The 13,971-nt window shown below is 47.8% G+C and overlaps 1 protein-coding gene across 6 annotated transcripts in view; it reads left to right on the top strand.

Moving 5' to 3' along the window:
• The window catches only part of TP63 (tumor protein p63), a 135,156-nt gene that overhangs the window by 14,997 nt on the left and 106,188 nt on the right, over positions 1-13,971 (top strand). For 5 of the 6 annotated variants that reach the window (XM_088669882.1, XM_088669881.1, XM_088669884.1 and 2 more), the window contains exons 2-3: positions 3,309-3,440; positions 3,875-4,007. In XM_088669882.1, the coding sequence (XP_088526008.1) occupies positions 3,309-3,440; positions 3,875-4,007 (265 nt within the window). Of the gene's footprint in view, positions 1-1,572; positions 1,663-3,308; positions 3,441-3,874; positions 4,008-13,971 lie in introns of those variants that run through there. The other variant, XM_088669885.1, reaches the window with a different exon arrangement.

Genomic DNA, 13,971 nt, shown 5'->3' with positions numbered 1-13,971 from the left:
GTCGGCCCTTGTGGAAAGATAACTGCCCAGGTAGGAGAAGTGGTCATTTTCCAGCGTTACACCATTGAGTTGGATTTGTGGCGCTGCAGAGGGATCTTGTTGGTGCAGCACGCCTGCCAACACAGAACTCTTTTGCAATAAAATGATATAGTGACTAACACTAGTACGTTGTGTTCCGATTTCATAAACCCATAGATCTGTGTAACTGGCAATTTGTTCAGATTGGGATCTTTGCCCCACCCCAAAATAAAATATTTGAGGGGGCCACCCCCCCAGTTGATGGGCTATGCCATTCAAATGGTGCACATGCACCGCGTCAGGTGACCGATTATGTGTGGAAGGAGCCAATTTTGCACACTCTGACCCCCCCCTCCGGAGCGGAGCTTGGGCAGGGAAGATAACGGGGAATTCTAAGTCTGCAAACAGTTTAAATGAATTTGGCATATTTAAATAAACTCCTGTGGAAGAGATGACAAAACGTGGAGGCAGTAAATCTATTGCCCCAGCAAGCAAATAGGAAAGTCCGTATAGTAAGTTTATTTCCATTATACATGTGGAAAAACTGAGGACAGTTTATAAATGGTTACATCTGGGTAGAAAAGGAAGCAAGGTGTTTTGCATATTTTAAAGCAGCTGTTTAGACAAGGTTTGTTTGCTGTTTCATAATAATAATAATAATAGTACCTGCAGTGCTTATTATTTGGAACACGTTTGCAATCGCCTCCTATCCACTTGTTGCATTGAGTAGGCCTTTGGAACACCTTCTCTATATAATGTTTTTTAGTGTATTTAGCTATATGTTTTAGTAGTTCTCATATAGTGATAGATACAGCAGTTCATCTATAGTTTTAATTATATTTTTTTAAAAAATTAGTAGCGGAGGAGAGGGGTTTATTGGTTTGTGTGTTTTCTTCTGGTTCTTATTATCTATTTTGGGGTTGTTATTCTGCATTTTTATGTCACGAACCGCCCTGAGATCTGCAGATGAAGGGTGGGGCACAAATATTCTCCCTTAAATCTGCTTCTGCCAGCGGCCATTTTTCTGGTGCCACTTTGCCCTTCTATGGGCACCAGAAAATGGCGCCACCGCCGGCGGAAGTCGCTTCTACGCGTTTCCGGTCATGCGTAGAAGCGACTTCTGGCGCTGGCGCCGCCATTTTCTGGTGCCCATAGAAGGGCAAAACGCCACCAGAAGTTGCGTCTACGCAACTTCCGGTGTTGCGGGCTGCCGATCCCGGATCTTTCCGTCCAGGACTTGACAGCTATGCGCGCTACCAATGTCTGGGCACTGGAAATCGGGTGGCGCCAGCACCCAAAATGGACCCTCCTGGCAGGTAGGAAATCCGGGGGATTTCTGGGATTTTTTTTCAATTCGGGAGACCAGCGGGAAACGGATTAAAATCCGGGGGTTTCCCCACAAAAAAACGGGAAACTTGGCAGCTATGGAAGGAGATTCCACCACCATTTGAGGTCATGCATTCCACTGTCGAGTGGCTATTGCCCTCGGAAAAAAGCTCTTCCCAATATTTAACTGGAGTCTCTTTTCCTGTAGCTAAGAGGTCCTGAAAACTTCCTCCCTGCAAGAGGAAACCCTGAACAAGCATCATGGCACCTTCTTTGCAAGGCTTTCCATGAACAGATCTGCATTCCCCCATAGCTTAGGTCAGCATTCTCCAGTGTGGTAATACAACAACAACACTAACAACAACAACAACAACAACAACAACAACAACAACAACAACAACAACAATATAATAATAATACGCTGCCCATCTGGCTGAGTTTCCCCAGCCACTCTGGGTTGCTTCCAACAAAATATTAAATATGCCTTCTCCCCTCTGTAGGTCCTTTGAATATTTTAATCAACTGTATATTGTAGTTCATCCCAATCATAGTCATCCAAAATGTCCAAAGTTATTCAAAGCCTGCCAAAGACTTCAAGTGTTTGCAGTGTTCTGTATTCATCCCATTCTCTACTGAAGTTTTGGTCCTCCTGATTTTCCCAGTCAGTCTAGCCCTCTCTGCAAAGGCTAGTAGTATCACCTGCCAATCTGTTTCCCCAGACACTCTGGGCGGCTCCCAACAGAATAAAACATCAAACATTAAAGACTTCCCTAAACAGCATCTTGTCCTCTTTCCATCACTGGGCGAGCAATATCCTTGCAACTGGTTACGCGTCCAACACCTCCCTCAAGTCTTCTCCCTGTGACCATTCATCGTCATCCTATCCACTAATCCCCTGGCTCTGATTCTGTTAACCTAACTGTGGTTTATGAAGCTGGCTTGTTTCAACAAACCAAAGTTACCATTAGTCGTGGTTTAGGGTTCGGAAATCGCAATCTGAGCTTGGATGCAAAATTTCAAGTTTGTCGTGATGGCTGCCGTTTTAGGCTACCATCCTGAATCCAATTACATGTGAATCAACCTCACTGAACGCAGTGGGCAAATATGTATAGGATTGCACTGCTAGATTTGTGCCTGTATGTGCCTCCTACCACCGTGTCTGAGGTTTTAACTTTTAAATAGCGATTCAATCATTTTTATTTAAAATACTTTACTGATTGCCTTTTCTGTCTCCATCCACTGTGGGGTGGCTAAAATATATATTTCAGAATATATACAAAATATATACTTCAGAGCATGGGAAGTTCCCCAAAGATTTATAATTTGGCATAAAATTTGGTCTTTTAAAAAAAACTGGTCTTTTTGATTGTACAGTGGTACCTCGGTTTACAAACGCAATTGGTTCCGGAGGTTTGTGCTTAACCTGAAGCATACTTAACCTGAAGCGAACTTTCCAATTGAAAGTAATGGAAAGTGGATTAAACCATGCCAGACGGGTCTGCAGAGTACTTAAACTGAAGCATACTTAACCTGAAGCGAACTTTCGCATTGAAAGTAATGGAAAGTGGATTAAACCGTTCCAGACGGGTCCACAGAGTACTTAAACTGAAAATACTCAAACCGAGGCATACTTAAACCGAGGTATGACTGTATTATAATTTGGAATGTATTTAATGTGGTTTTAATTGGATTGTTAAATTGGAAAACTTAATAAATTATATATATATATATATATATATATATATATATATATACACACACACACACACACACACACACACACACACACACACACACACACACACATATACCCTGTTATGAGACGTAGCTAGAAAATAAATGAAAATAAGCCATACTGTGTTGTTGTTTTTTTTTTTTTGAGGAAAAATAAATATAAGACGGTGTCTTATTTTCGGAGAAACACAATCTCTCTCTCTCTCTCTCGATTTCTACCTTTTGTGTAGGTTTGTGGACACCCCAGGCCATTTCTCGTGGATGGAGAGTTACTACCACTCTACCATGCCTCAAGGCTCGCAGGCGAGAGAATATGGCCGTCCGGAAGTTTTCCAGCAAATCTGGGATATCCTCGATCATCAGTGAGTAGCAAGATAGATGAATTGGGCGGGGGATTGTCTGGTGTGGGGGTATGTTATGTTCTACTTGTTGAACTGGAAGGGCCTTGGAGTCCCACCCAACAGTTGCCCAATATGCTAAAGGTCAGGGGCAGCCAGTCTATTTCTCCATTGAGCCTAATAGTGTCTACTCTGACCGGCAGCACCTTAGCTGAAGGTGCTCGGGTCGTAGCTCAGTGGTGGAGCACACCTGCCTTGCATCTCCAAGCAGCAGACCCTCCACGTGTCCCTATTTTCCAGGGACAGCCCTGGATTTACTGAAGCCGTTTCTGTTTCTGGCTTGAGGACGCTGGGCGAGATGGGCCTTTGGCCTGATCCAGCAACCAGACTCTCCTTGTGTGCGCTTCCATCTTTGATGTCCAGTGAAACACTTTTCAGACCCCTCTCCTATTCTGCAGGCCGATCTGCTCGGTTCAGCCCATTGACTTGAATTTCTTGGAGGAGCAAACGGAAAATGGCCCCGCAAACAAAATTGAGATCAGCATGGATTGCATTCGGATGCAGGATTCGGAGATCAGAGACCCAATGTGGGTGAGTAGCCAATGTCAGGATGCTGCGGTTAGGATGCTGGGCTAGCACCCGGGACGCTTGGGTCAATCACGGACACTTATCTTAACCCGCCTCGCAGGGTTGTTGTGGCAATAAAATGAGTGCCTGTGTGTTGAGGGTGGGGGGAGAACCACACACTCTGCTTTGAACTCCTGGTTCAAAGGTGGGATATAAATAAACAAGTAGCCCAGGGCATATGTGGAAAGAAAGCTTGGGTTTGTTTGTTTTAATTTTTAAGTACCAGTTTATCATAGAAGGTAAACCTGGGTCAAAGTGGTGGTTGCATGAAAAATACTGTATGTGTGGATGTGCAATGCTTGCACCCTGCCCAATGTTTTGGCAAGCTGTACTTGATCATGCATAGTTTTTTGGCTTTTAATTCTCTGCGGCCTCTTTGAATGAGAGGGGTGTTCTTATCCCGCCTCTCAAAAATAGGATTGTGCTTTAGATCTTCCTTCGTTTTCTTTCATGCTGGTTTTAACATATGCGTTTCTTGGTTGTAAGTCACAATGAGCTCCCTTGGTGAAAAAGTGATTCTTAAACTTAATAAAGCGAGAACAACCCCGTGGCGGAGTTCTGTGCATCGCAGAAGCTTGCTCGCGTCCTTTCGAACTCGGGTCCTAATCAAGAGGATTCCACCACTTTTTTTTATTTATTCCCAACCTCAGTTTGTGCGAGTGAATGCCATCGCACTTGGTTTCCCCAAAGGAGAGCTGTCTTGCCCCGAACCCAAAGTCCTGCGCAGGGTTGCAGGAGAGAACGACCTTTCCCCTTTATCCCCCTGCATTGCCGTGGGTTGGACTAGATGACCCTCTGGTCCCCTCCGACTCCTTTCCTCTCCTTTGTGGTGAGCGTTTGCTCAGCTGCTGGGAGACGTGCTCTTCCCCAGCTCTGTGCCCTGGGCGGGCGGGCTGCCTGCTGCCGTCGTCCTCCTGGGAGCGTGGGGCCTGCTCCTTCCAGGCCGCTGCCTCCGAGGCACGCTGCTTTTGCGATTCAGAGCAACTCTGGCGTGTGGCTCTAATCTGCTGTTGACTCAAGGCCCGCCGCTAAGTGCTCTCTGCCCCCGTCTTCCCTGCAGAAATATGCTGCTCTCCCGGCCCGCTGGCTCACGCCCCCTGCACCCATCCATCCATTTCATTCAGTCGCTCATTCATTCACAAAAGGCTTTTGGCGGCCACCACGGTCTTGTTCCTCCTCCCGGGACTCTGTGCAAACAGTTTGTTCTGGAAACAGGGGAAAGTTTGTCTCTCTCTCTCTCTGCCCCCGCTCCCACTCCCCTCTTTTTTATTTATTTAATAAATTGTCAAACATCACTTGACAGGTGGCAGCCCAGCCTGGCGGAGGAGTCTGCTGTTTGCTTTGCAATTCCCCAGGAAGGCAGCGAGAGGAACCTGTCGCCCCAGGCGAGGTGTTTTGCTGTGTTTAATCAGAAATGCAGCCCTCCTCTCGGCCCTTTCTCCCCCCCTCCTGCTTTTCTTCTGCGTCGCCCCAGGCCAGGCGGACGCCCAGCACCTGCCACCGGTCTCACCCTGCGGTGCCACTTCAGAAGAGGCAGCGTTCCCCCCCCCCTCTTTCTCTGTGTGTATGCATAAAACTCTCTGCCAGGGCAAGGGAGGGTTGGTAAACGGGGGCGGGTAAATATACAAAGGAATGTGGAGGTGCAAAACCTTCAGGGACAGAGCTGGTGGTAAGAAAGCAATGAGATATCTCAGTCGGTAGGAGATTGAGACTCCGGCGTCATGGGTTCGAGCCCCGCATTGGGCAAAATGATTCCTGCATTGCAGAGGGTTGGCCTAGATGACACTCGGGGTCCCTTCCAACTCTACAATTTGATGATGATGATGATTTATTGTTTATACCCCACCCACCTGGCTAGGTTTCCACAGCCAATCTGGGTGGTTCCCAACAGAAATAACAACAACAACAACAACAACAACAACAACAACAACAACAACAACAACAACAACAAAACATCAGACATTAAAAACTTCCTTAAACAGGTCTGCCTTCAGATGTCTTCTAAAAGTCAGATAGTTTTTTTTATCTCCTTGACATAGGGCGGGTGCCAATACCAAGAAGGCCCTCTGCCTGGTTCCCTGCAATTTCACTTCTCGCAGTCAGGGAACCAGCAGAAGACCCTCGGAGGAGGGACCCCAGTGTCCAGGCTGAGCAATGGGGGTGGAGACACTCCTTCAGGTGTACTATGTTATTCCATGGAAGGAAGGGCTGTCGAAGGCAACCAGCCACGATGGCTTTGCTCCCATGCTGGACAACATAAGGAGAGCCTGCTGGATCAGGCCAATGGCCCATCTAGTCCAGCATCCTGTTCTCACATTGTCCTAACAGTTGCCAGTGGAAAACCTGCAAGCAGGATTCGAACAGAAGAGCAACTCTCCCCTCCTGCGGTTTCCAGCAGCTGGCGTTCAGAAGCATCGCTGCCTCCAGCCATGGAGACAGAGCAGGACCATCATGGCTAGGAGCCGGCCACCACCAGTAGCCCTCTCCTCCAGGAATTTGTCCAATCCTCTTTTCAAAAAAAGCCAATGCAATTCTGGGCTGCACCAATAGGAGTATAGCATCTAGATCAAGGGAAGTAATAGTACCACTGTATTCTGCTCTGGTCAGACCTCACCTGGAGTACTGTGTCCAGTTCTGGGCACCACAGTTCAAGAAGGATACTGACAAGCTGGAACGTGTCCAGAAGAGGGCAACCAAAATGGTCAAAGGCCTGGAAACGATGCCTTATGAGGAACGGCTCAGGAAGCTGGGTATGTTTAGCCTGGAGAAGATAAGGTTACGGGGTGATATGATAGCCATGTTCAAATATATGAAAGGATGTCATAAGGAGGAGGGAGAAAGATTGTTTTCTGCTGCTCCAGAGAAGCGGACACGGAGCAATGGATTCAAACTTCAAGAAAGAAGATTCCACCTAAACATTAGGAAGAACTTCCTGACCGTAAGAGCTGTTCGGCAGTGGAATTTGCTGCCAAGGAGTGTGGTGGAGTCTCCTTCTTTGGAGGTCTTTAAGCAGAGACTTGACAGACATATGTCAGGAATGCTTTGATGGTGTTTCCTGCTTGGCAGGGGGTTGGACTGGATGGCCCTTGTGGTCTCTTCCAACTCTACGATTCTAAGGCACCCAGGCAGCAATGCTTTTGATCGCCAGTTGCTTGCAGGCTTCCCATTGGGGCATCTGGTTGGGCAACTTGGACGTTGGCCGGATCCAGTTGGCTCTTCTGATGTTCTTGGATGTCCCGGGCAGCCCGCCATGTTGTTGGCGGTGACTGAGACGTCGGAAGCTGCCATCCACTGGCTGAGACCATTGGTTTGCCCAGTTCCGTCTTGCCTGCACTGCTGCCCAGGGTGTTCCTGGTAGGAGAACTTCCCAGCCCTACCTGAAGGTGCCAGGAATTGAAGCTGGAGCTCTCTGCATGCAAAGCAGGTGCTTCCCCCTTGCTTCCGTCTTCCCTGCTATTGCCAGGTAGCAGTGGGTGTCTGAAGCCTCTCCCAGTCCTATGACCTGAGATCATTTACATCGCATCACCCTGCCCAATGCCAACTTTGCAACAAGGGCTAAGAGCATATGACTCCTAATCTCAGGGTTGTGGCTTTGAACAGAGCACCTCTGAGCATATGCAGAGTGTTTTTTTTTTTACCTTCCAGGTAAAAAAAGGAACATTGCCAGATGCTTCATACTAAGTCAGACCAGTTGGTACATCCGCTCCATTGGTGTCTGCACTGACTGGCAGCAGCTCCTCCTCAGTATTTCGGGCAAGGAGTCCTTCCCAGCCCCGCTTGAAGGTGCTAGGGAGTTGAGCCTTCTGAATACCAAGCAGATGCCCTGCTGCCACTGGCTAGTGGCTTTTCCCTTGCCCTCCTCCAGCTATAAACTGGGGAGTTCTGCATTCGAATCTCGCTTCCTCCACAAAGTGGCTTGAGGGGAGCCATGCACACCCAGCCTCCCTCCCCTCTGAAAGGCAAGGATAAAATGCTTTTTTGTTGCTGTTGTTTAATCAAGCGGTATTTAAATATTATGAGACCTAAACAAATATGGATAATACACCCAGAATAATAAAAATAAACACTTTAGTTAGTGACTTGAGAGTCCCATGGACTGCAAGCAGATCAAACCTATCCATTCTGAAGGAAATCAGCCCTGAGTGCTCCCTGGAAGGACAGATCTTGAAGCTGAGGCTCCAATACTTTGGCCACCTCATGAGAAGAGAAGAATCCTTGGAAAAGACCCTGATGTTGGGAAAGATTGAGGGCACTAGGAGAAGGGGACGACAGAGGACAAGATGGTTGGACAGTGTTCTCGAAGCCACCAACGTGAGTCTGAGCAAACTGCAGGAGGCAGTGGAAGACAGGAGTGCCTGGCGTGCTATGGTCCGTGGGGTCACGAAGAGTCGGACACGACTAAACGACTAAACAACAACAACAGTGTGTGGCAGCAGAGGAAGTGTCTTTTGACTTGACAAATTGCGCCCTAAGCTTAAATGTGCACTGCAGCTACAAAGTCTGGCAAAATTCTATTCTATTCTATTCTATTCTATTCTATTCTATTCTATTCTATTCTATTCTATTCTATTCTGATAGTGGAACGGATCCCCTCAGGAGATGGTGGACTCTCTTCCTTTAGAGGCTCCCAAACAGAGGTTGGATGGCCATCTGTCCTGGATGCTTTTGCTGAGATTCCTGCATTGCAGGGGGTTGGACTGGATGATCCTTGGGGGTCCCTCCAAATTCTAGGATTCTGCTTTTTTAGGGAATGGAAGCTCTGCTTTGCCCTTTAACTCTGCAGCATATGAAAAAGCCCTTTCTTTCACCCCCCCTGGACCTTCCTACATTCATATTCCCTGGAGTTTTCGCATTAGGAGTGAGGAAGAAAAAAAACATCTCCGTGCCCAAAACTGAGGGGTTCGTGGCTGCCTGCCTTTGAGCAGCCCTTGCTAAGCTACCCTTGAACCCTGAGCTCCCTGGAAGCGGTTAGTCAAGCACTTCATTGTGAGGTCTCTGAGTTGGGAGCAAGAGGGAATGAAACTCAATTCTGTCTCTTCTCCCCCAGCCATCCTTTCACTAGGGGTTTTTTGGGGGGTAGGGGGTGGGGGAAGGCCTTCTTCTCCCTGCCTGCTCATCTTCCCTGCTGCCCTGGGGCGGTCTAGCCTGGTTGAACCAGTTTGACAAAATGCCTTCTTGTGGAGGAAAAAGAAAGAAAGAAAATCTTGCCTCCTCCTCTTCCAGATCCTTTCTGATGTAGCTTTGCTGTTATAATCAAGTATATGCATTTTGAAAGCTTTTCTCCTTAAAAGGAGATGGGGGGGGGTTTCTTTCCCATCATTTGTTAAAGGCTCTTTGTCCTGTCATGGGGAGGAAGGCTGGATGGATACTGAGCGAAGGGGGGGGGGCTTTCTGCCATTTTCACTCTTGCTTAGCTCCATTCCCGCCCCCGCCCCCCCCACACCTTCACTCCTTTGCAAAGACTCCTAGGGTGGAATTCATAAGGAGAAAGTGGAGGAGCGATCCATTGAAGTGAATGGATATGGCACCGTTCACTTCAATGGGTCCACCACCCTGAGCAAAACATAGTGTAAAAGCACTCAGTAAATTAAGCTCGTTTCCAGGGTCTGTGATAAACAACTTCATTTTCAGAGAGAGTCATGGAATTGAAGAGTTGGAAGGGACCCCAACTGTCATCTAATGCGATTACTCATCATCCGTTGCTTCTTCGCCTCACAATTGCATGCAGCGCAGTGTCCGAAGGACGTCGAGCATGCCACGATTCAGCATCAATGTTCACAACAGAATCCGAGTCCGAGGTGCTGCTATAGTTTCATCTTTGGTACTGAAGTCCTCTGGAGGACTGGGATTCCTCATGCAGTTTTCCACATCTGGGAGTCTGGTGCTTGGTAGTACATTTCTGGGCGCAATTCAAAGTGTTGACCTTGAAAGCCCTAAATGGCCTTGGTCCAGTAAACCTGAATGAGCATCATTCAGCCCAGACACTGAGGTCCTCCTCCGAGGGCCTTCTGGCGGTTCCCTCCCTGCGAGAAGTGAGGTTGCAGGGAACCAGGCAGAGGGCCTTCTCAGTGGTGGCGCCCTCTCTGTGGAATGCCCTCCCATCAGATGTCAAGGCTTTGAGAAGACCCTGGCTTTGAGAAGACATCTGAAGGCAGCCCTGTTTAGGGAAGCTTCTAATATTTGATGAATTATTGTATTTTAATATTTTGCTGGAAGTTGCCCAGAGTGGCTGGGGAAACCCAGCCAGGTGGGCGGGGTATAAATAACAACAACAACAACAACAACAACAACAACAACAACAACAACAACAATATACTGCCCTTCTTCTTCTTCTTCTTCTTCTTCTTCTTCTTCTTCTTCTTCTTCTTCTTCTTCTTCTTCTAGCGGGGGAAAGACTTGTAACTATGGCACAACCTCCGTGGAGATACATATCTATGCACAAACGTATGATTGGGTGGGTGAAACAGGTCCGAAGGAAAGGAAAGGCAGATTCAAATGAGGTTTGAGTTGCATATTTTGTATGCAAGATGTCCTTCTTCAAACAGCAAACTCTGGAACTCCCTCACGCAGGAAGCATTGATGGCCACCTGCCTGGATGGCTTCTAAAGAGGATTGGACTAATTCATGGAGGAGAGAGAGCCATTGACAGCTACTCTCCAGGGGGCCTCCGCAGCTGAAGGCAGCCATACTTCTGAATCCAAGTTGCTGGAAACTTCCCAAAGGGAGTTGATAATAATAATAATAATAATAATAATAATAATAATAATAATAAATTACTTATACCCCTCTCCATCTGGAGGGGAGAGGGTTGCTCTTGGGCTTGGATCCTGCTTCCTGGTTTCCCATTGGGACATCTACAGGAGGCTGGACTAGATGGGCCATTAACAATAATCAATAATATCTTTTGAATTCGTAGCCCACCCATCTGACTGGGTTGCCCGGTACGACAGGCTCTTGGGTTCCGAAACAGAAAAACCCGGGAAATGATTTATGCGCACTGCTGGATTACTATTCCCACGGTAAAAGAGAAAGAAAAAGAAAAAAACTCTTTTTTTCTGATGCCAGGCAGTACAGAGTCCCAACCCTCCCTGGCAGTTAACCTGCAGTGACTCATTCACACGTGCAAGCCATTAAGCTGCAAGTCAGTGGGCATTTTCCCATGACATATGTGGATCAGCCTTCAACAAGAAACACAGAAGGTGGGGTTACAGCAAGGCTGGAATTTGGTCCACCCAGCTGAGCGTTCTTCAACCTGGGGTCCCCAGATGTCATAGAACCATAGAACCATAGAGTTGGAAGGGACCTTGAGGGTCACATCTGGCCCAGTCCCCTGCAATTCACACCTAAAGCATCCCTGGCAGATGCCTCCCCCAGCCTCTGCTTGAAAACCTCCAAGGAAGAGAGTCCACCACCTTTAAGAAGATGCTTTATGGAATCTCCTTCCTTGGAGGTTTTCAGGCAGAGGTCGGGTGGCCATCTGTCATGGATGCTTTCAGTTGAGATTCCTGCATTGCAAGTCGTTGGACTAGAACTAGATTGTCCCTTCCAACTCTGTTGTTGTTGTTAAGTCGTTTAGTCGTGTCCGACTCTTGGACCATGGACCCCATGGACCAGAGCACGCCAGGCACTCCTGTCTTCCACTGCCTCCCGCAGTTTGGTCAAACTCATGTTGGTAGCTTCGAGAACACTGTCCAACCATCTCGTCCTCTGTCGTCCCCTTCTCCTAGTGCCCTCAATCTTTCCCAACATCAGGTCTTTTCCAGGGAGTCTTCTCTTCTCATGAGGTGGCCAAAGTCTTGGAGCCTCAGCTTCAGGATCTGTCCTTCCAGTGAGCACTCAGGGCTGATTTCCTTCAGAATGGATAGGTTTGATCTTCTTGCAGTCCATGGGACTCTCAAGAGTCTCCTCCAGCACCATAATTCAAAAGCATCAATTCTTCGGTGATCAGCCTTCTTTGTGGTCCAGCTCTCACTTCCATACATCACTACTGGGAAAACCATAGCTTTAACTATACGGACCTTTGTAGGCAAGGTGACAACTAGATTGTCCCTTCCAACTCTACAGTTCTATGATTCTATATGATGTAACTTTTATATAATACAGTATAATCTTTAATTCTATAAAAACCATCTCATCTTTAGTTAATTACTTAATTAATTAATTTCTATACTGCCCTTCTTCTGAAGATCAGAAGGCAGTCTGCAAGATAAAATCATAGAATTGTAGATCTGGAAGAGATGCCAAGGGCCATTTAGGTCAACCACCTGCAGTACTGGAATCACAGCAAGGCAACCTTGACAGATAGCCACCCAACCTCTGCTTAATGACCTCCAGTCGAGGAGAGTTGGCCTCTTTGCTCTGATCTTCAAGCCTATGCATTGCAGTTCCACCTCTGGCGCCTTTTGTGAAAAGGAACTGCGACCATCGTAGAACATCAGGGGTTAAATGGAGGAGAGGGCACGGGACGGCTCTTAGCCACAATGGCTCTACTCTGCATCCACAGTTGAAGGCAGCCATGCTCCTGAATCCCAGTTGCTCCTGAAACCACAGGAGGGGAGAGGGATCTTGTGCTTGGATCCTGCTTGCGGGTCTCCCATTGGGGCATCTGGTTGGCCACTGTGGGGAACAGGATGCAGGACTAGATGGGTCATTGGCCTGATCCAGCAGATGTTCTTCTGATATTCAGAGGTTAGAAGTTTTTCCCTATTGATGAGAAGGCCTCCCAAGCCAATAACCACTCCAGCAAACTGGTTCTGAGTTGTAACGGTGATCAGTCCTGTGTTGTCACTCTTGCAAGAGAGCTGCCTTTTGCAGAATTGGACCGTGTAGCTCAATATTGTCCACACTGACTGACAGAGGCTCTCCAGGGTTTCGAGCAAGCAGTCTCTCCCAGCCCTTCCTGGAGATCGAACATGGGACCTCCTCTAGTACTCTACCACTGAGTCCTTGTCTCTTTCTGACCAGCTTTCCCACAACGCAGAAACCCACCCCTTGCAGAATGAAAAGGGGCCTGTAAATAGAGCTGCCTTCTCCTCGCTCTTTCTCAGTCCGATCCCACAGCTCATGGCTTGGGATATGAAGCAACCTTCCCCGCGATGCTACTTAGCACTTGGCTCCACATCTTCAAAGTGCTGCATAAACATTTAATTAAAAATGATCTTGATCTTAAAGCAACGTGCTCCGGGCGCTTTTGGCCTCTGGTGGTTGGAAGGAGAGCAAAGTCGGAGGTGTGCAACGGCCGCGCGGGAAGCCTCTGTTGCACCCCCGCAGAGTCCCGAGTGCTCAAAACAGTTTCTCTTCCACCGCTTAATTTCCTCTGAGACCTCTCTGAGGCTGAGCCTTGGCGAGGAAACACCTCCAGCTCCGTGTGGCTGCCCCAATGGTTCTGGAGAGCTCCTAGGTGTAGGATCCCAGAAGGAAAGGCTGCCTCTCCAATGCTGCAGTCATGGAACCGTAGCATTGTAGAATTGGATGGGGACCCCCAAGGGCTATCTAGTCCAACCCCCTGCAATGCAATGCAATGGTGAGAGCTGCCAGCACGCCCGATCCATCACATCCTGCTGCATTCAGTGCAATTTGCCATAACTTCTTCTTTGGTGATCCCTCGTAGCTGAGTAAGATTGTCTTCCATAAACACGGTTTTAAAAGTGAGTCCGTAAGTGACTGTGGAGGCCAATTCTGGACCCACACGTCCTTCCACAGTGGGGACATTGGTTTCTGGGTGGGAGTTGATCCTGGTGAGGGTTTGCCAAGCATGCCTTCCTCTTAGCATGTTTCTCCCTTGCGTCCTGAGTTTGAGCATCTTCAAAGTCCATGACACCTTTGGTAGTGGCTGTTTTCAAATTGGAGCTCTCGCAGGCCAGGGTTTCTTCATTGTCGGTGTTTATACTAGATTTTTTAAGATTTGCAATGAGAGTCTTTGAACATC

Source organism: Zootoca vivipara, chromosome 5, assembly GCF_965207765.1.
Source record: "Zootoca vivipara chromosome 5, rZooViv2.hap1.1, whole genome shotgun sequence".
Classification (NCBI taxonomy): Eukaryota; Metazoa; Chordata; class Lepidosauria; order Squamata; family Lacertidae; genus Zootoca; species Zootoca vivipara.
This window is presented reverse-complemented; position numbering and strand designations above follow the sequence as displayed.